Raw genomic sequence first — 21,871 nt, 5'->3', positions numbered from 1 at the left:
AAGGAATAGGAGACACTAATTCGGTTATTATACATTGAATATAACTATTAACAGTCATGAAAAATTATAGGCAATTTCACCGACTATTATGAAATTGTAAAATTCTTAGACTTCCGTTCGTTTGTTAAGTTTTTGTCGTGATTACAGACAAGAATGGAACGTTTTTTGTTTGTTACAGGAAATATCGACAAAATTTTATATCAAAGTTACGACTAGTCATTCGTATTAAATCTTCTACAATTTGACTGATAATTAGCTATAATACAAACGGAACGACTTTAAAAAGCATACGATATATTTCAACATCTTCCTGGGATCGACTCATTACAAAGATTAAAACAATCTGTTTTCATGAAAATATTGGTTCAAACGTACTGCAACATATAGGACATTGTTCTGGAAACAGTGGTCAATTTGTGATACACTTGATATTAAATAAGGTAGATTAAATAGGTAATATACCTGTTCCTGTTTTGACGCAAGAAGTGTTAATGTTTCAAAGAGCAGCGAGAAGGAAAAATATTCTGAGCAAAATGGACCATTAACGAAAACAAAGTACATGCACAACAAAGGACTGACGATGGTAAAATATAAAACTATGAAACAGAAGATACTAAATCTATACTCCTCATTATCAGAACATAGTAACTAGTTTAAAAACTCAAATGCTAAATTCTAAATTAATGACTGGGTTTTATAGGAATCAAATTAATCATTTTTTCGCTTTCGTTGTTGATCCAGATGTAGCGTATGTCTACAGTGTTAAGATCGATGGAAGCTCTCCATATTATATAATCTTACAAACTGACAGCTAAAAGTGAACACTTAATTTCAATTTGGATAAAACTGTTCATGGTGCGATAACCCTAACTGACTGCCATTGCCTTTATACCATTTCTTGCCTCATTAAAGCAAACATCATGGCGTGCAAAACGGTCATGATAAATCGCTGCTTCTTGGTTGGCAAAATAAGTCATTTTCAGCTTTAATGGTTTGAAATGAATTGGTATAAGCAAATGATAAGAACATTCATCGATGAGAAAAACAATTTTAAGACGAGACCTTATATTTTGTTTTGATTGATTGTTGTTTGCGCACTGCAAGAGTTGGACAGTTTTCTTTGAATAAAACCTTTTCCTATAATCTGAAGGATGCTGTGAAATCTTAAATAAAGATTGAAACTAAATTATCATTTTTGTAATATCCCTTTCATTTTCAACAGTAAAATATCTAATCATATTTTTTGTGCCCAGTCTTTTTTAAGAATCGGGTAAATGAGAAAAATTTCAAAACATGGCCGAAAAAATACCAACCGACCTAACCATTATATTTTGAAGTTACCCTCATCCTGAGTTAGAAATGGTAGGTCTTTCGGTTTCTGCGAGTCTGGTAATTCAAGAAATCTCTTGATAACTTTTAATTAGAATGATAGCAAATTACGGAGTTAGCTCCCTTTAATTGTAAATTTCTAGTGGATTTCAACCAATTATATCTTGAATTACCAGAACAGGAAAAGGAAACGAATGTTATATTCGTGCATCATTATACAATTTAAACATAAATTAATGTCAACTTGAGTGGGTTTTTGTTTGTTATGTTTTCACCACTGCCTGATCCTTAGACAGATTGGCTCTTAATATTGTATTTATGTGGAATAAACGGTAGGATGTTTGTACACATAATATCCAATATCAAATGATATAATATAGAAATTTAAGCTTTATAGAGCGGTATATTTACAAAAGTTGATGGTAATTGCATTTGTAAAAAGAATTGAAATGTCCTAAGATAACAAAGAAATGTCAACATGGTCAATGCAGAATACCCATTATACTTACATCCTGTCATATAAATGGATTTTGAACTAGTATCATCTTGGAGAAATTTGCCAATTTAAGAACGAGAAGAGTTATATGTTGATTCGGTTACATTTATTTACATTTCATTATTTTGACTACAACGTTCGATATTATTGTGTCTTTGTATAAATCCGTGTTAGTGTAGTTTAAAAAATATCTAAGTCAGTGTAGACAATACCTATACCAAACACATATTGTTTGTATAATATCACAATTTATAGTCGATAGTGCTGATATTCCAAATAGATTTCTTTGTAAGATATAAATGTATTGTCCGACAATATTTTGACTTGTCCGACTTTGAAACATTACTCAATAGCTAGAGCATACTGAATCGATATAGAAACTACACACACAACGGCTCCATGCAACTTTGACCATTTAAATCAGATACATGTGTATAATCTAAAGATTTTCAAAACGTGTAAAATGATATTGCACAGCAGGATTTCAGACCACAATTATTTCCTCTTACGATTCAGTACAGCACAGACTGTAAAATCTTTTTTTTTCTGTTTTTCTTAACCCTAACATGCATTGTAAAAACATGAGTATTGTAACTCCTCCTTAGTTCAAAGGTGAATTATTTTGAGTTTTCTTTTATATTTGATGTTAGTTAAATAATGAGTTACAGACGAAAACAGGGGTTTTCTAAATAAGTCAATATGCAATGTACTTTTGCCTTCTGTTGCTACCTCATCACATTTATCATATGTCTTATAATATTATTATGTATGTCTCGGTGTTTCTGTATACCATTGTATCAACAAAGGTTTTTCAGAATAAAATATATATATATACCTTAGTTCGAACTACATTAGTATATTATATGGAGCAAATGTCTAATTGTAACCGACGTTGTTGTTGTTATTATGGTCCATTATTCTACAATTATGCAAAATCTTTAAAACACCAAAACTCTGAACAAGCAAAAAAAAAAAAAACAAAAAAAACAACAACAAAAACAAAGACATATTAATATGATGACACAATATTTCGACCTTAGGAAATTCGTCAAGAGATATCGAATAGGGAATACAATCGACAAGATCAAATGAGTAATGAGCGACGACTGATTGATAAAAGGTTATCGTCTTGATGATAAATTTAATGTTTTGGTCAGTTGCAGATTTAAAGGCAATCAAATTTGTTACCAATATATGGAATTATATAATCTTTTATAATTAAATTCAATGTTTGTTAATTAAAACAGTAAAATTAGTGCAATTCTAGTTGACAACGATATTTTTTAAGTATAAAAACATCTCTTCTACGGAATAATTCGGACTGTAAAGGAATTTACTTTGTGACAACAAAATGCTATTAGCTTGTTTACTGCATGATTAAATCTTCTTGTTTAAGCACTAAAGCCTAATAGTTTGAAATTGGCGATGAATGTTACCACCGCTGTAATCCAATTTTTACACCAGATGACACAGGGTAAAAAGACATAAATTGAATAAAATTTATTTAAAATGTCGTAAAACTGACATATGGCTACTGCGATAAAGACAATCAATAATGATGTTAAACGAATTGATATTGTCAGAACAAGGTATTGTTGTTTGTTTTTGCCTCGTGGTTGGTCTAGTTTCTTGTGGGTAGTTTAAAAAGGGATAGTATAAATAGGTTGGTAAAATTTTGGTTATTATAAAAGGGTATAACGAAAACAGGCACCTCCAATCAAATAGTAACTACCCATTACGTGTACGTTTATAAAATCGTCAAATTTAAATGAATAATTTTGGTTAACAAGACTGAAATTATCACATTCAAGAGGCTATATATAGTAAATTGTACACCAACGGTCGTGTGGTGACCTCTAGATGTATATTTTGTTTTACTTGTATTGCTAAGGTGCTGTCTCGATCTTGCTATCGTCACCTATTGCATGTACTTCACAAGTCCTTTTAACGGCATAAATATTGTCACATAACCAATGAAACTAATTAAAAAAAGAAAGTCAACTCAGAACACATAACTACTAATTTGAGTATTTCCGCAGTTTATTTAATTAAAAACATCTCTTGTAATGTTTGAATGGAATAGTTCTATTCAAAGTTATAATGATTAGGTTTAAAAACATAGAAGTCAACTAACTTAATTAAAGTTTACCGTCGATAGACACTAGAATTTCTATGCAATAAACTTTATCCTAAAATTCACCTAAAAGAGAGTTAAATTGATACATGTACTATTGATAATGAGTTTCTTAATATACCAGTTCTATATACTAAACAAGCAAATTATTCTTAATGACTTGGTTATCTATAAAATACTATTTTGTTGGGACTTTATTTAGATTTACCGCTTTAAATAAATAAATAAAAAAGATGTTGGACTTTCCCTTCTTGTTTTGTTGCTAATGTAGGATGATTTACAGTAACACAAAGTTTAATTATTATATTCTTGAATTGAACACGTTTTTGCAAGAGTTATAATTTCCCTAGATAAAATCAAGTGTTCTATGGTCCATATATAAATCAATCATGTCAGTATAGTTCTGAAAGGTACTCAAAGAATAGGGTAAAGTGATTTAAAAAAGGGATATGAAGACATGGACATCAAAACCATAACTCGAAGAAAGCTGAGAGAATTTTACGTGAATTTAGATGTTATTTGAATCACTTTATTTTAAAAATTCACGTGAATTTCACGTCAAAAACGTTCATGTGATTTTCACGTGAAATTCACACGAGTTTCACATGAGATTCACGTGAAACTTACATGAACTGACTTCACGTGAGTTTCACGTATAAGCTCGTATGAGGTGGAATTCACATGAATTGAAATTCATGTGAAATTGATGTGAGTGAAATTTCCCTGTGTATGACAAATTAAATGCTACTTGATAATTTGATAAGAGACTTAAAGCTTACTACTGGGTCGATATCGCTGTGGGTTGATCAGTTATTTCCCCCGAAGAGCAACCGCCTTACTATGAAAGATATTTTGTTGCACGACGACTTATCATGAGAGAAAAATATCTTTTTTGGTAAAACAGTAGCTTTTATCTAATATTACAAGAAAGGTTATTATTGTCAAAGATATTTTTAAAGTTTTATGGTGTAACAGACGTACTAAATTGACTAGATTGTATCATGGTTTTTTTTTCTATAAAAAAACATAATTTTGAGAATCATAATGTTGATAATTTATTTTCCTCAATGTTTGCAAATTCATCGGTCAAATACATTACATATGAGCGACATTCTTCATTCAAAGATAGATCTATTTGATTCACATTTCTATAGTTGTTTTTAGTAATGCTTTCGCTGTATTTTTTTTCAAGAACGAGTCGTCCAAATTTATTGTTTTTAAAAATATTCCAATCAATTTGCCGTACATACGTTTTACATCTTTACTTGTATCGTATGTATTATCCACTTTATATATAATTGAGAAGGAACAAAATGTTTCTAACTTTATTATCTCATTGACATCAACAATAAACAATATATCTCTAAATAAATTAAACGATAAATGTATTAAATAAATATCTAAAAAGCCGACGGTTACTTAATGGTAGCCCTCTTTACAAGATTTCCTGGTCTAAAAATAGGTTTCCGTGACAGGAAGTAGCATCTCATAGGTTCTGGTTTTCCTTTCATTTGAATTGATCCTCTATACTGCAAGTCAAACTCAGGATCAAAACATTCTTCTGTCTGCAGAAACCTATACAGAAGACAAAAGAATCATGTATCATAGTTAATATTCGAGAGATTCAATTTTGTTTCCATTAAATGCCATTGCATGTTTCCTTTCATAAATGAGACATTATATTTTGTTTCTTGATAAACTTGCATGTCACTAGACGTCAACCCACACTTTTTATTCCAATCATTACCTTCTATTGCTATTGGTCATCGTTTTAGCTTATCGGGAACGAAGGAGAGAACTTTCATATTGTCCGTCGTCCGTCAGCCTACCGTTATGTTCCAAATATCTTCTCTGAAACCATTTGGTAATCAGATATCAAACAAGGCCATAATCATTTTTTGGAAATTTAAATACCGTTTCCAACGATTTTTGCTGACCAACCACTATGACTACCCTTATTGTTAATATACCAAATGAGGTAAAAGGTTAAGCAGTAAAAAAGTACAGAACGCAGTGATTGAACAGAAAACCGTGAAACTTTAACCATATTGAATAAGTCTATTTAGCCGAATAGACAGGTGTTAAGGCCAATTGTTATATTTGTTAACTTTATAAACAATATACTATAAACATGGTAAATATCTCGATGAGAAATAAAACTTTTAATTAAAAGTCCTGCACGTGGAATCAAGTTTTGACCAATTAATATGTTCCAATTATCGTAACTACAATCCCGTCCCCTTTTCCCAGAATATGACCTACCGAATTAGACTTATCACCGGGTTTGTACTAACATGAGCAACACGACGGGTGCCACTTGTGGAACAGGATCTGATTACGCTTCCGGGGTACCTGAGATCACTCTCACGTTTTGGCGGGGTTCGTGTAACTCAGTCTTTAGTTTTCTATGTTGTGTTTTGTGTACTATTGTTTGTCTGTTTCTTTTTTAGCCATGGCGTTGTCAGTTTATTTTCGATTTATGAGTTTGAATGTCCCTTTGGTATATTTCGCCTCTCTTATAATGATATCCATATCCCTGCTATAAACGCTTGTTGGTAAAGAAAATTTTATGTTCATTAAAAATCCGAGACTTCACTGCAAACACACGCATATTGAACCACCTGAAAAATATTAACTCCATTAAAGAATCCAACTGTTCATCATAATCTTGAAAAAGAAAATTCAAAATAGGAAAGGGAAAGGTGTTAATCATAAAATTTGGTATAGGTGTCCGTTCCTGAATTTGTCAGAAGACTACTGGTAAATGATTTTCAGAAAAGTCGACGAGCATTGCATGCTCTAAGACGCGTATAGTCATTAATGCTAAAGTTTTGAACAGTAAACAAGGCGATCTCCATCCAGAGCGCGTTATATCATCATATAAATTCAACATAGTTTCTTATAAATATAAACTCTTCTATTATGGAAGGTTTCACACAATTACAGCATAATAGTTGAATACAATTTTATTACTATGAAATCGTCGATTACCCACTATATAATTGTATACTACTGAATGTAGCAGTAAATCAGGTATAATATTCCTTTTCATTACAGCATGCAATCGATAGAAATAAGCTTAAATAGCAAAAAATATTGGAACTTTCATCGCCTGTTCCCTGATGTGAGAAATTACTAGAGCGACATGGAAACAGTTATAAAGCATGTTATAACAAATTGCTAACTGTACCGTGTTATTGCATTTCTTTGATATCTAACTGATATTAAAACTCTGATCATTCATCCCACACAACATGCAATGGTAAAGGTCATCTAGTCCATAGGAATTTTATTTACTTCTGATTAACCCTTTTATCTGGTCTCCTATGTGAATGGATTGTTTCATTTGCAACTAAATAATACATTTGACAAACGAATTAACTTATTGAAATAAAATGCTTGAATGCAATTGTTTCTTAGTTAACCCTCTGTGTTGTATTAATGAGTTTAAAGACCACAATGTTGAAAGAAGAAGATGTGGGGTGATAGCCAATGACACAAATATTTACCAAAGACAAAACGATGTGGGATGATAGACAATGACACAGATATCTACCAAAGACAAAACGATGTGGGATGATAGCCAATGACAAAAATATCTACCGAAGACAAAACGATGTGGGATGATAGCCAATGACAGAAATATCTAGCGAAGACAAAACGATGTGGGATGATAGCCAATGACAGAAATATCTAACGAAGACAAAACGATGTGGGATGATAGCCAATGGCACAAATATCTACCGAAGACAAAAAGATGTGGGATGATAGCCAATGACAGAAATATCTAACGAAGACAAAACGATCTGGGATTGATAGCCAATGACACAGGTATCTACCAAAGACTAAAAGATGTGGGATGATAGCAAATGACACAAATATCTACTTGACAAAATGATGTGGGATGACAGCCAATGACACAAATATCTACCAAAGACAAAACGATGTGGTATGATAGCTAATGAAACAGATATCTACCAAAGACAAAACGATCTGGAATTGATAGCCAATGACACAAATATCTACCAAAGACAAAACAACAAGGATGTTTCAACAATAAGCAAATGCCATTCTCTATAGTAAGCTACAAAAGGACCGAAATAATGAAATGTGAAACAATACAATATCAAAACCCAACAGCTTGATCTATGCTAAATCAATTAACGATCAAAACCCAACAGCTTGATCAATGCTAAAGCAATTAACGATCAAAACCCAACAGCTTGATCTATGCTAAAGCAATTAACGATCAAAACCCAACAGCTTGATCTATGCTAAATCAATTAACGATCAAAACTCAACAGCTTGATCAATGCTAAAGCAATTAACGATCAAAACCCAACAGCTTGATCTATGCTAAAGCAATGAACGATCAAAACCCAACAGCTTGATCTATGCTAAATCAATTAACGATCAAAACCCAACAGCTTGATCAATGCTAAAGCAATTAAAGATCAAAACCCAACAGCTTGATCAATGCTAAAGCAATTAACGATCAAAACCCAACAGCTTGATCAATGCTAAAGCAATTAACGATCAAAACCCAACAGCTTGATCTATGCTAAAGCAATTAACGAACCACATGTGTGGAAGACAACAACTGCATTACAGTTGCTTGGTAAAGGAACATAAAGAATATGTCTGGGTTTAATGTAAGCGAGCACATACAGAACCTTCCTTAAGGATGTTTGCTCCTCCGTTTCAAAATAGTTAGCTTTTTAGAAGACCATTATAAATTGATAGTTTATAAATAACTGTACTTAAAATGCAGAAAAAAAAATGATAAGTTCCGTGTCCTTGTTTTTGAGATATAATCATTTGAAAATTTGGCGGGAAATGTTTCTCTCTAGACTTTTCATACATTTAAAATTGGCTCCTTTTTTCTCTAAATAACTATGAAAAAATAACAAGGATTTTATAAGATTTATATTATTATCAAAATGACCTTTTTAAACTATATGTTATAAAATTATAAAGAGAAAAGAAGGGGTTAGTGGGCAAAACATTTTATTTGGCACTACATGGATAAAACTAGAGGATTCCGAATATCTGTCAAAAACAAGAGTAGCGAACATCCTTAACCTCGGATAGTGATGTCACAAATCAAAAATCAAACAACTGTAAAAATCTGATTGGTACTTAGCTCAATAAAAGCCAACAAAATGACAAAATACACAAAGACACGACCTGGCAGCTACTGACAGTTAGTTCAAAGCCTATTAAAACTTATAAATAAACTTCGTCATTTCGTCTCTTGTGACAAGTTGTCTCATTAGCAATCATACCGCATCTCCTTATTTGTATTCTTAATTTGTTATAAAGCGACCTCGTCGTTTAATGAGACAACAGTGTCAAATAAAAAATTATGAAATAGTCATCGAACTTAGATTACAACTCCATCTGGTAACGATGTCTTTAGACTGTTTTCTACTGTTCTAATAAGACCCATTGAGCTTTTATGGCCTCACATGATATTGTTTTATGAAACGTTTGATCCGAGCCTACCTGATGAAAAACATATTTTTGGAATAAAAATAAAATAACTAATTTGTAGTTTGAAGCAAGATTAAAATGCTTCTGTTTTTCTACAAAAGTTCTGGATCTATACATTTGTTTGTGATAATGACGTTGCTGTAAGCAATCTTCTATAATAAGAAATTTTCTTTAAAGTACAGAAATTGGATTTAAGGTATACAATGGAATGATTTCATATTAAAAGGTTAAGTCTTTGAGGTTGTTTCCAGCAACCGAGAGCATTCTTTGATATGATATCATAACAATTACAATTATTATAAATTTGTGTTCTTGTGTTTTTTCTATGTAGTATATTGTTATTTAGAGTTACGAATATAAATGCTTTGACTGCACTTATTTTTATGATATGAATTTTTATGTACATTTTGTTTGTCCACAGATCGAGATTAAAAGTGGATGGTTGAGACCTCAAAGAAATTAGTCTTATCCTGCGGAAAGTACATTTAATCCAGAAAAAGTGCTTCGTACGCATGGCATTTATAAAAGGTTGTTTTTATTTTAACAGGTCCAAAATCCGGAATTTCGTTAGAGTTTTTTTTGTGTTTGTCATATGTATCATTGTGTTCTTTTTGTATTTTTGGAGAATTTGTCTGTAATAGCAGATCTTGATAGTCTTTGTGTACTTTAATCACTACATTACAACTTTGAACTGGCAATACAGAGTTTGACATATTGCATAGAAACCTGTCTATTGAGATGTAAATAACGTTTTGTTTTGAGGTGTATGGTTGATGTCTCACTGAAGAAGACCCTTTATTCGTACGTGTAAAAGACAACCATCATTCTTCTGTTTAGAATTTCAGTAATATGAATTTACAAAGTTGAAATCATCACTTCGAAAATTTTACGGACACCATCAGGGTTGACTGTTATGGGACATCTGTTCACAAATGACGACGGATATGTTCCAACTGTCTTAACAAAAGGTACCGTCCTATTTTCTCTGAATGTGATCTACTGAATTAGAGTTATCACCAGGTTTGTACTTTCACGGGCAAAACGACGGGTGCCACAGGTGGAGAAGGATCTACTTTCCCTTCTGGAGCGCCTGAAATCACCCCGGTTTTTCGGTGGGGTTCGTGTTGCTTAATCTAGTTTTTTATGTTGTGTTTTGTATACTGTTATATTTCTTCTGGTCTTTTTAGTTTTTTGCCATGGCATTTTATTTTTGACTTATGAGATTGAATATCCCTTTGGTATCTTTCGCCTCTCTTTCACAAGAAAATATTATACTCACTTGTAAGCTGACTCTGAAACGTTAATCCGGCCCTTGACTCCCGTTGTTTCAGTCCTGCTGGTGATATTTACAGTGTTTCCAAACAAGCAATATCTGGGCATGCGCTTTCCAATAACTCCAGTCATAACCTCCCCAGAATGAATACCAATGGTTATCTGTTCAAAATTGTAAACAATGATCACATCGAAAGTTTTCAGACACAATTAGAAAGATGTCCCCTCGCCTCCCCGAAATGTGCAAATAGAAGAAACGCGAAACTTTGAGTTGTTTTACTTAAACGAAAAGACTCGCACATTAAGACACAAAGGAGATAAAGAACATCGGATAACTTAGAAGAAATAAAAGCAAGTAAATTGTTAGCCCTGATCGGCAAATTAACCCCTGCAGATTCTTCAGATTTTTTTATAATGTTTTCAAAAAAGAAAAAAAAATTATAAGCTTTACTTGCTTAGTTTTAGATATGAACCTACCATCACCCTTTCACCCGTTGGATCTATAATGTGTTTAGATATCGCCATCATATCCAACGCAAGTCTCCCTATACTTCGCGCATGATCTTTACATGCTTCCGGAAGTCCACTTACTGCCATATATTTATCACCTACTGTTTCTACCTAAATTAGAAATTAATGATATATGTATTTTGCTGAAAGTTAGCAAAAATAAAGTTTAATAATATAAAGCCTCTAATGGGTATTTCTTGCCGATATCTGACTATAATATAAAACATAAATGGGGAATGTGTCCATGGGACACAGATGATGCCCCCGCTTGCATATCATATACAGTTATAAAGGGACATAACTGAAGAACAGAAAAAGTGACACTACCCAAATTTGTACTTGATCCGAGTTTTGTGGTAATAAGTATTGTCTATAAGTTTCATAACATTTGGTTGAGGCAAACTTAAGTTAGATAACTGAAACGAAAAATTCAGCATTTTTTCCATTTGTAAAGGGGCATAATTCTAGAACAGTAAAAGTGATAAAACCAAAATTCAAACTTGATCTGTATTTTGTGGTAAGACACATTGTGAATAAGTTTCAAAACATTTGGTTGATGCTAACTTAAGTAAGAGAACGGAAACGAAAAATTCAGCATTTTTTTCATTTGAAAAGGGGCATAACTCTAGAACCGTTTAAGTGATAAAACCAAAATTCAAACTTGATTTGTAGTTTGTGGTAATTAGCATTGTGTAAAAGTTTCATAATATTTGGTTGAAGCAAACTAAAGTTAGAGAACGGAAATGAAAAATTCAGAAATAGTTCCATTTGTTAAGGGGTATAACTCTAGAACGGTTGAAGTGAAGCCACCAAAATTCAAACTTGGTTGTGCTTTGTGGTAATAAACATTGTGTATAAGTTTCATAACATTTGGTTGAAGCAAACTAAAGTTAGAGAACGGAAAAGAAAAATTCAGAAATTTTTCCATTTGTAAAGGGGCATAACTCTAGAACCGTTTATGTGACACCACCAAAATTCAAACTTGATCTGTGCTTTGTGGTAATAAACATTGTGTATAAGTTTCTTAACATTTGGTTGAGGCAAGCTAAAGTTAGAGAACGGAAACCAACTTTGGGACGTACGGACGTACGTACGGACGTATGGACGTACAGACGGACAAGGGTAAAACTTAATGCCCCCTCCGCTACGACGGGGGCATAAAAATAACAGAAAGATTGGAATCTTATGAATATTTTTCAGAAGAAATACCATTTTATCTATTACCTTGTATACATTTGGGTTATTCTTTAACAGATCATCAAATTTTGTATAAACGTCATTTAGATATTTAACAATTTTCATAGCTCCATGCGCATCTGAGTGATTCTGGCAAAATTCGCTGAATCCAACGATCCCACTAAAGAGAATAGTGACACTATCGAATTTGTTTGCAGGAACTGGTCTTTGATGACGTAATTCATTTGCAACAGAGGCTGGAAGAATGGAATACATTAACCTGTAAATAGATCACACAAAGTGTAATGGCTTACTGAAAACATGAGTAAGTTTTCATGGTAAAAAGAAAACTTTAAAAACACGATAATAAATATGTTCAATGCGTTTTCTCTTTAAATGCATCGTTTCCTGCCATGTTGCAATTTTGATGCACATTATCTGAAAAATGTTCTTCTTTACTACTTACATTCTTGTAGTTAAATTTTCCTTCTATCAATTTTGTTTACTTTTTTCAAGAATAAGATACATTTCTTGTCAATTTAAATAGTATTAACACACGTACCGAACTCAAATGCAAATTCAAAAAGGGAAAGTCCATAAAAAACCGAAATAATTCAAACATTTGCCAAAGGAATAAACATTTGTAAACATTCCACATACTTATCTGTTTTTGCTTTCTCATCCTCCAGTTCCCTGTGTGTTTGTTGCAGTTGATCGTTCAGAATTTCTAGTTTACGGGCCAGTTTATACTCTGCTTCAAATTTCTCAGATAGCAACACGAGATCACGGGTAGCATCATGAAGTGGAATGTCGCTCAGATATAAGTTACGTCGAGACAATTCATCTAAGTTGGCGACACTGGGCGAGCACAAGAATAACATACAATTAGATTCAGTGACATGGATCATTTGTCCTTTAAGTCGAAGGTGAGAGTGATCGTGTTGTTCTCCAATATCATGGTCTATGTACAATCCACTTGAGTCACCACCAATAGCAGATTTAGTTTTTAAAACGTAAACAGTATTAATATGGGAGAGTAAATGATTAAAGTAGAAATCCATGTGTGGTCTTACCATGTCAAAAATCATGTCAATTTTAGAGTGACCTATTCTAAGTTTTGGTATGACTCTCATCAACGATGTACCAGCTTGTTGAATGATCATATTTTCATCGAATAGAACATGAAATGGAAAGGCTCTACAGAATGTAGCTGGACTGATTTTGGGGTCCATAGAAAGATTTTGTTCGAATCCCTCTATTTCGGAAATGCTTGATCTAGCGTCTGTACTTTTGTCAGTTATAGCAAACTGAACATGGTCGCACTCTTCGCCTTTTGTCTGAATAATATCTACATTAACTTCAGTGTTGTGTAGCTTTAACGCTACTTCTTTGACAATTCCTATTACGATTGGTTCCAGACCATCACGTTCTGAATAGTAATGGAGGACAGTTGCGCCGTCTGAATCCCGAGTTGTACAACGGAATGACGGAGCTCGCATACCTGGGTAGATCGTAGCTAGATGGTCATGAAGGGCATCAAGATTTTGTAAGAAATCTTTCGTGGTTCCTCCAAGAACTTGTAAAATTGTATCGTATCCTGATTCTTGACAGAAGTCGAAAAACATTTTGCCAAATAATTCCAGGATTTGTCCTGCGGGTACATCTGCAATAAAAATAAAAGATAACTCCGTGTGATACATGTGCTTCTAACAGACTCCCTAACAGACCGCTTAATTCATAATCATTTTCCCGGCTGTGTCTTTATTTTTTGTTCTTTTTGGTTAATAAGCTCTTAAATTTTTCATAAGTTTTGCATTTTCAAATATTCTATCCTCGAACATCACTGAAGAGACATTTATTGTCGAAATGCACACTGGGTGCAGAAAAATTGTTACCGTGAATATTACTACACAAGATAGATTCAGGAGAAGCTATAAATTCCAAAATGCCAGGGCCTCCACTATAATAATTTCAAACCTATATGTGGTAAATTTGCTCATGGCAGTTGGATCCTAAGTTTAAGTTAGACACACAGGAAAACATAGCTGAGAGGTTTTTCTAAAGTGTAATAAGTAGATCATGGTCAATGTCATTTGACTTTACTCACATGTCCTTTGCTACTCAAACAGACCAAATTCGTGCATACGTTGGTCAATGTATTTTAAAAATAAATATCAGACTTTGATGTCAACGTTTCTCTTTGTTACGGTATAAATGAGGGATTGTGATGCTTATATTTTCAACTTAATTTTTATAAACATTTTGTTACCCTACTCAATTTATCTTGGCATTGCATTTAATGTGTTTTTCTGGTTATCCCTATATTTACCAAGATATCTATTTGAAAACATCAGGTTACAATACACTTTTGATAAAAACAAATCTAATACGTTTATGTCACATTTTTTCTTAGAGTTAAACATTAATTTCGTCCCATTCATTTTATAGAAGAAACCGATTAACATCTTTTTCCTGCCTAAAATGCCTGTTTTCGCGAACTTTTACATAACAAAACAAACACAAGAACCTTTGAGTATCTCACAATAATTCAAACATTTTATACATTATCTATTGAAAATAAAAGTTTTCATGAAAATGTTGCTATTTTGAATTTTATCAGCAGGTAAATTTATGTGATAAATTATTATTACCACCAGTGTCTTGGATTGCAGTCAGTTATTTAAAGCTAAGATGCTTATAAGCTTGATATCTCTGATGAATTTATAGATGTTAAGTTTTTATATGGGACCTTTTGTGAAAGTATGTGTCGTCCTGCCAATTATCCAACCTCTTATTTCAGAGATAGTCACTATCTATATAGTTTGTTGAGTACCATTCATACACTTTTTCCCCGCTGTTAAAACCCAGATTCGCCGTGTCAGGAAGACACAATCTGACTTAAATCTTTACTTTTCTCCTTTTAATCTTAACTAGATAATTTATCATATTCATATCACTAAGAAAAATATACTTCCGATCATTGAAAAGTAATATAAAGTGCAGCAGTCATGATTATCTGTAAGTAAAAGTTAAACGGTTATCTCTATTCTGATTAAAGGGTATATCTGAGACTATCCCCAGGAGACTTAACATGTCAAACTTAATCTTACTTGTCATGTTGCTGTAACGGATTCGGCTAGGCTATATTTTTGCAAATAAAAACAAATGAAGGAATTATTTTATTGTTTTTCGCCTAACAAAATGATATAAAGATCTCATAAAAGGGTTAACTTGAATATGTTCTTGTATTTGTCTGAAGAAAGGCACCAATTGTTACATGAAAAATTAAGAGATCAATGTCTTCGTCCTCGTTCTGGAAACTTAAATAATGGTTATTTTCACATACTAGTAACATTTTTACTATACGTACGATCATGGTCGACTTAAATCCCTGGAAATTGATAGAAGTGATGACTTACTTAATACTTTAGACGCTGCTCCAACCAAATCATAGGACAAAGAATCTTCATATACCATACGGACGAGGAAATGTCCCTCCATTTCCAACTCGGCTTCTTTTCTGAAAACAAAGGAGAAAAAACATGATATCAACACAGCTTTTGGTTATGGGTATAGCTCGTAGAATAAATGAAACGTTTAAAATATTGAATGTCATTAAATGGTATGGCACATGTTTGTATAATTTGTATTTTGGCGTTTGTATTGGGATAATAAAAACAAATCGTAACATTTAGACAGCTTCATGATGTACACTTCGAATAAAGACAGGTGATTGTGAGGTAGAAAATATATGATTTGAAATTGATAAGAAGGAAATTTTATACGAATTGGTACATTGTATATGGGAAACGCTGTCGAAACAGGACATACATAACAGATGGCTCAAAATTGAAATCTTGAAACATTTCGGCAAATTTCGAGCATCTATCAAAAAAGTTGATAGAAACTTTTTAACCAAAATCAAAATTGTGTTGGAAGTTAAAGCTGTGTATTGTCTTTCAGTTACAAATTAATTCAGTTAATTTGTTATTGTTTACAACATTTAACAAAAACAAGTAAAGTTGCATACTCTTTATTATTCAAATAAACTATTTTTTATCCAGTCTCAAACTTTGACCGCGTGAATGTAACAAATTCGGGAATTATTGGCCATTCCTATTGATGGTTTGACGGGATCATTCTGTTATTGACTACGTACCGCCTCGTCCTTGGGACTCTGATGTATACTAGTAGTTGCCTCATTGGCAATCATAATGCATCTTACTTTATGTTGATATGTATATTGACTCTAACACAATAATGTTTTAAAATTCTTAAATGTGATTTCTTCTTAATAACACATACAAATGTATGTTCTTTTTTTCACAATTTTCTGTATATGCAAAGCGGTAGATCTAGAGGATGTCAATAACATTCAACTAACAATTGGTTTGTGAAGCAACATTTTGGTTTTTATTGATTTCATTGATGATTCCCGGGGTCACAAATAGTACATGATAGACACCCTATTCGAACTCCCGAGACGACCAGCCCTTGCTCTTACTCTCCTAAATGCCACGTGATTATTAAAGAAGCATATTACAATTTTGAAGTCTTTTTTTAATATGATCTATACATGCATACGTAATGACATAATATAGAGAATTCCTGCATAACATTAGATAAGTAAGTAATGGGGATGAACACCCTTTCAATTCAATCAATTTATTTTATTCTGTTGGTTTTTTCCCCATTAATCAGCAAACGAACTAATTTGATCATTTGCGAAAAGAAACAGATTTGAGAGGAAAAAAATATTTTAAAAGCAAAAGGCATCACATATTAACATTAAAAAAAATGTAACAAAATGTAATAAATTACACTAATTTGTCTTTCTAACATTGAACACCGTTATAAATTGAATGATGCAGCTGTTGATTTCACTGATTAATGTATGTGATTAAGTTTTTAGCCAGATTACTCAATGTGAGATTAGATACAAATTTGTTAATGTCCAAATATCCGTCATCCACTGATCAGATCCTTTATCATATACATTATACATGACTTTGTACTAGACATATCTTGTGCTATATATATATATATATATATACAAGTCTAAATTGAAAACAACGTTCAAACCTATGATTGCGTTGGATAAAAACCGCAATTTTTATACGTGTGCATGCAAAACAAATTTCTTGTTAGAGGGGTCTAAATACAGCACAAACAACATTTTCCAAAAGACCAAAAAAGTGAAAAAGTATATTTTAACAAAACGCATTTGACTAACAGGTCGAACAACAAATGTTCTTAAACCCTGCTGACTGCCATATATATATATATATATATATATACATAGCTGGTAAATATGTTTGTATTGCAGTATTTGTTTTTTTTTTTTTTTTGGAAATACGAATTTGCAAATGAAACTTTTTCACACAAAGCATGAATATTAACCCTTGAAGTCATAACATATAGAATAAAAACAATTTACATATAGTTTTGATTGAAAAAGTTCAAACGCTCTTTCCTGGTTTATTAAATGAAGCCCGACTAGCAATTATCCCATGATTGCATGTACATGTACGTACTTGATAGCTTCCCATGCTTCTTCACCAAACTTCCGGAGAACCAACAACTCCAAAGCATAATTGACGAAACCATACTGAAAAGGAAACACTTACAGCTGTAGATATCAAATGCTTCACATTACTGAGAGTTTAGATATCAAATGCTTCACATTACTCAGAGTTTAGATATCAAATGCTTCACATTACTCAGAGTTTCTTATTTGATATGAATGCTTATAATAAAATAAACTTATAGAAGAAGTACACGTTCGCAATAAGAGGAGCTGATACGACTCGTGGAGTTGAACTATTCCAGGCTTTAGTTTGTAGAATAGTTTGTTTGCATGTTTCTATCGTTTGCATCTTCTGATATTATTAATGCATCTTTCTGGTCTAGTTTCAACGGTCTTCTACTTGTCTATCTAGATTGTCATTTAGGCAGCCATCTAGATATAATACTGATTTATTCGAGGTGTGGGGGTTTACGTCGTAATCAAATCTATTTTAAATCTAACAGTAATTTGTGTATAAGATCTGATGTGTTCTGTAAAAACAGTTTAGTTATGGGAGTTTTCAATGTTATAAATATTCAATAAAGTAAAATTGAAGATCTTTAGAATTTAGATTGAACTGTACTTTGCATCTTTGATTTAAATAAGTATCTGATTTCTAGTTCTAACATGATTTAATACAATCCTGTGATATTAATGTAAAGTTGTAACCCTCCTTATAACACATACTCATAGCAATAATCTGACCGAATAAAATAAATCACAGGCTTTTAATTTTTAAATTTAATCAAATTTTTACAACTTATCCGTGACTCGATTGACAAAAGTGACAGAGTACTTTCTTAAAGAATTTAAATGACTTTGATGACATATATAACCATTTAAATGCGGGTTCAATTTATTCTAATATGTACCCAGTGATGGAATTAAGTCTTCAATAAAGCTTGATGTTTACATTTTCATTGCTTAAAGTAACACCTTTGAAATATCGTTCAATAAAATTAGAAAAATCTTTTATAATATGAATGCTTGTTACACTTTGTATGCGACTCAAATATAATATGAATACTGCATAATTATTGCACAATGTCATATACATTTAACTTCATTGCGATCTTTAATGATCAGGGAAACGGTATATCTATTAATAAAATCACTAAACAAAAATCTTTAATTAAGACAAACAAACAATGGTTTCCGTCATGATTAATACAAAACAAAACGCTATCACAAAAGAACGAGGCTAATATGTTTTCTGCAGCATTTTTATATCGATACATGCGATATTAGATAAACGATTGGATGTCTATAAAACGTAGTTCGTTGCACTAATTAGTATAAATATAATCTTTACAAAGACATGCATGCATTAGTTAAGAAATTAGAATAAAAACTTAAATGAAAACGATATATAAATATAGGAGAAAAATAATTTGAGAGCTTACCATGATTTGGTTCTTAATCACACGCAGTGTATCGATCACTGGTCACATTCTAAGCTATAAACATTATACAGGTATTCACCATAAATATACACAGATTTAAGTACTCTCAGGGATATAAAATCTCCCAATAAAATGTAAATACTACTTCTTGTTTAACTATGGAGGTCAAATTCTGCAGTAGAAAATCTCAATGTAAACTAAACGTTGACGATATTGTAAACACTGGTAAAGGTGTGAGAGGATGAAAGCTAGGGATTTAAAACCAATTATATATACAAAGCTTTAAGTTAAATCAGAATGTAATTACATCGGACAAGAATTTCTCTTTGGATGATAACCAGGGGTTTGTATATCTTTAGTCGCTTGTGGGTGAATGGTATTATAAATATAGTACAAGAAACTGAAAAAGCTTCCGTGGCTTAACTGTTATGTAGGTGTCAGGCAGCCGTTTACCGATTTCACGGGTACATCTGGAGAAACAACATAGACAATAAGGGGGGGGGGGGGGACGAACCTTATGGAGCTACATATACGGTTAATGCATAGTCTTTTTACAAGTCAACCTCCTAACGTTAAATTGTAAGTGCCCCCTCCTTCCCGTTTTTTTTTAAATCCTGGATCCGCACGTTACAGAGAATGAGCGACAATTTCAACAAGAAATCTGCGAAAGACATCGTTGAGTTATAAAAGATAAACAACCGACCGCATATGAAAGAATAATCTTAAGTTCATAGACTTGCAGAAATATATTTGCATTCATTATGAGTAATTGCAAATGCATAAATGTGTTAGAGACCTATTGGTAGCCTTGAGCTGTTTTCTGCTCTTTTGTCGGGTTGTTGTCTCTGTTACACATTCCCCGTTTCCATTCTCAATTTTAATATTTAAGTAATAAACATTATTTAAACATTTAACTTCAATTATTTCTTTAATCCACACTTTGCTTGGTTTAAAATAAAAACATAATGCGACCAATATAAACATAACAGGTCATCATACCAACTAAGTATACATTGTTTTTTACCGCAAGCCACGAAGTCTTATTTAGTACATAATTATCTTTGTCATATATGAACCTTTAGTCGTTAATTTCTGTGTCATTTGGTCTCTTAATTGTGGATAGTTATCTCATTGGCAATCATATATCCCATTTTCTTATTTTTATAATAGAAGATAATTATAGATTATCGTTGATCATCTCAACGAGATTAATTTTCTCGCTTGAGCCGGTACGGCGAAAGTGAGAAAAGCAATCGAGTTGAGATGACCAATGATAATCTGTTTATCGCTATTTTACCTATGACGACGTTGTCAATTTCATGTCAATTTCATTAGCAACGCCAGGTGCCCCCTTAGTTTCTAGCGATAATTTTTCATATCACTCGACTCCGCTGAGAAAGGAAATTATCAGCCAGCAAGATCAAAGGAAAATTTCGTAAAATAGCGATAAAGAACCATCTATCTTTAAGGGGGAATCAAATTTCGATACTGTGACTTTTTTAAATGAAGAAGGAAGAACTACCATAAAAGCTCTGATCCTTTATTGTTTTTGTCAAGCGTCTGACTTTGTGAATTATTTTACCAAATCTTTTAAATTGATCATGTTCAACAGGGTATACACGAACATAAATAGGAGTGATATCATGGTCTGTACGGGTAAACATACTCCACATATTTGCCTACTGGTTAAAGCTGTAACATTTGATTTGACCCATTCATTTCGAGTTAAATTTAATCAAAATAAGATATAAGGAAAAGATGTACCTGACGCTTCATATCATAAATTAGTTGGATTTCATATATTGAAGTTAACTTACTTGACTTTACCCATTTCCTTGTTGTTTGTCAAACTAATTTTGTGAGCAACTATGCGTGTTTTATTTAAATTAAATGTCATTCTTATCGTTAGGGGATGACCATTTGATATTCTGGGGGGGGCCAGGAGGATTTGTTTTGGATCGGTTATTTATTTTTGTAAACTAAGAGGACAGATTATCTATTTTCTGCACTATTGAAGCAAGATTTTTCATTTTCATTAAAGCAAGGGACTGATTATTTATTTTCACAACTATATTTATAATATTCGAAAACATACAATTTTTAAATTATTTGTTTATTATAAATAATTCATGTATAGTCAAGTCATTATGTACCATTTAATCAGAATTAATTATTATCCTCTGCAGAAATGAATCTTCTATTTTTCCCAATGCATATACATGTAATGCATACATACACAGTATTAAAGTTTGGTTGTAACTAAGGCTCTTTTAAAAGTATTGGCAAACATTGATCGCCGAGCGGAGCGAGGCAAAATTTTTTTTGAAGGGTTTTTGAACCGCTGAAGGCCCAAGAAGCTATAGAACAAATGATGCAAAATCATGCCTTCTGGGTGTTCCCCAGACCCTTTCTTAAACTGAAAATGCAAGTTCTGTTTTAATAATTTTATGACAATATTTTGGTCTCAAAGCAAAATCACGTTATAGATTCAG

The 21,871-nt window shown here is 32.3% G+C and overlaps 1 protein-coding gene across 1 annotated transcript; it reads right to left on the bottom strand.

The window, feature by feature from the left end:
- Positions 1 to 5,272: 5,272 nt before the first annotated feature.
- On the bottom strand, positions 5,273 to 19,460 carry LOC127736664 (guanylate cyclase soluble subunit beta-1-like). The gene is made up of 8 exons (XM_052247226.1): positions 19,380 to 19,460; positions 17,945 to 18,018; positions 15,830 to 15,930; positions 13,071 to 14,073; positions 12,459 to 12,690; positions 11,202 to 11,345; positions 10,732 to 10,886; positions 5,273 to 5,534 (listed from the first exon to the last, which is right to left on the bottom strand). Exons 1-8 carry the CDS (start codon positions 19,380 to 19,382, stop codon positions 5,375 to 5,377), a joined length of 1,872 nt encoding a protein of 623 aa, XP_052103186.1. The 5' UTR covers positions 19,383 to 19,460; the 3' UTR covers positions 5,273 to 5,374.
- Between the last annotated feature and the right edge of the window lie 2,411 nt (positions 19,461 to 21,871).

Source organism: Mytilus californianus, unplaced genomic scaffold (assembly GCF_021869535.1).
Source record: "Mytilus californianus isolate M0D057914Y unplaced genomic scaffold, xbMytCali1.0.p SCAF_35, whole genome shotgun sequence".
Lineage (NCBI taxonomy): Eukaryota > Metazoa > Mollusca > Bivalvia > Mytilida > Mytilidae > Mytilus > Mytilus californianus.
The sequence above is the reverse complement of the archived record's forward strand: the minus strand, read 5'-3'. Positions and strand labels throughout refer to the sequence as shown.

Coding starts and splice junctions, on each gene's coding strand:
- LOC127736664 (XM_052247226.1), bottom strand. Junction 11,346..12,458: donor ATAACCCAAATGTATACAAG/GTAATAGATAAA, acceptor TTTCTAATTTAG/GTAGAAACAGTAGGTGATAA. Junction 5,535..10,731: donor GTTTCAGAGTCAGCTTACAA/GTGAGTATAATA, acceptor TCTTCTGTATAG/GTTTCTGCAGACAGAAGAAT.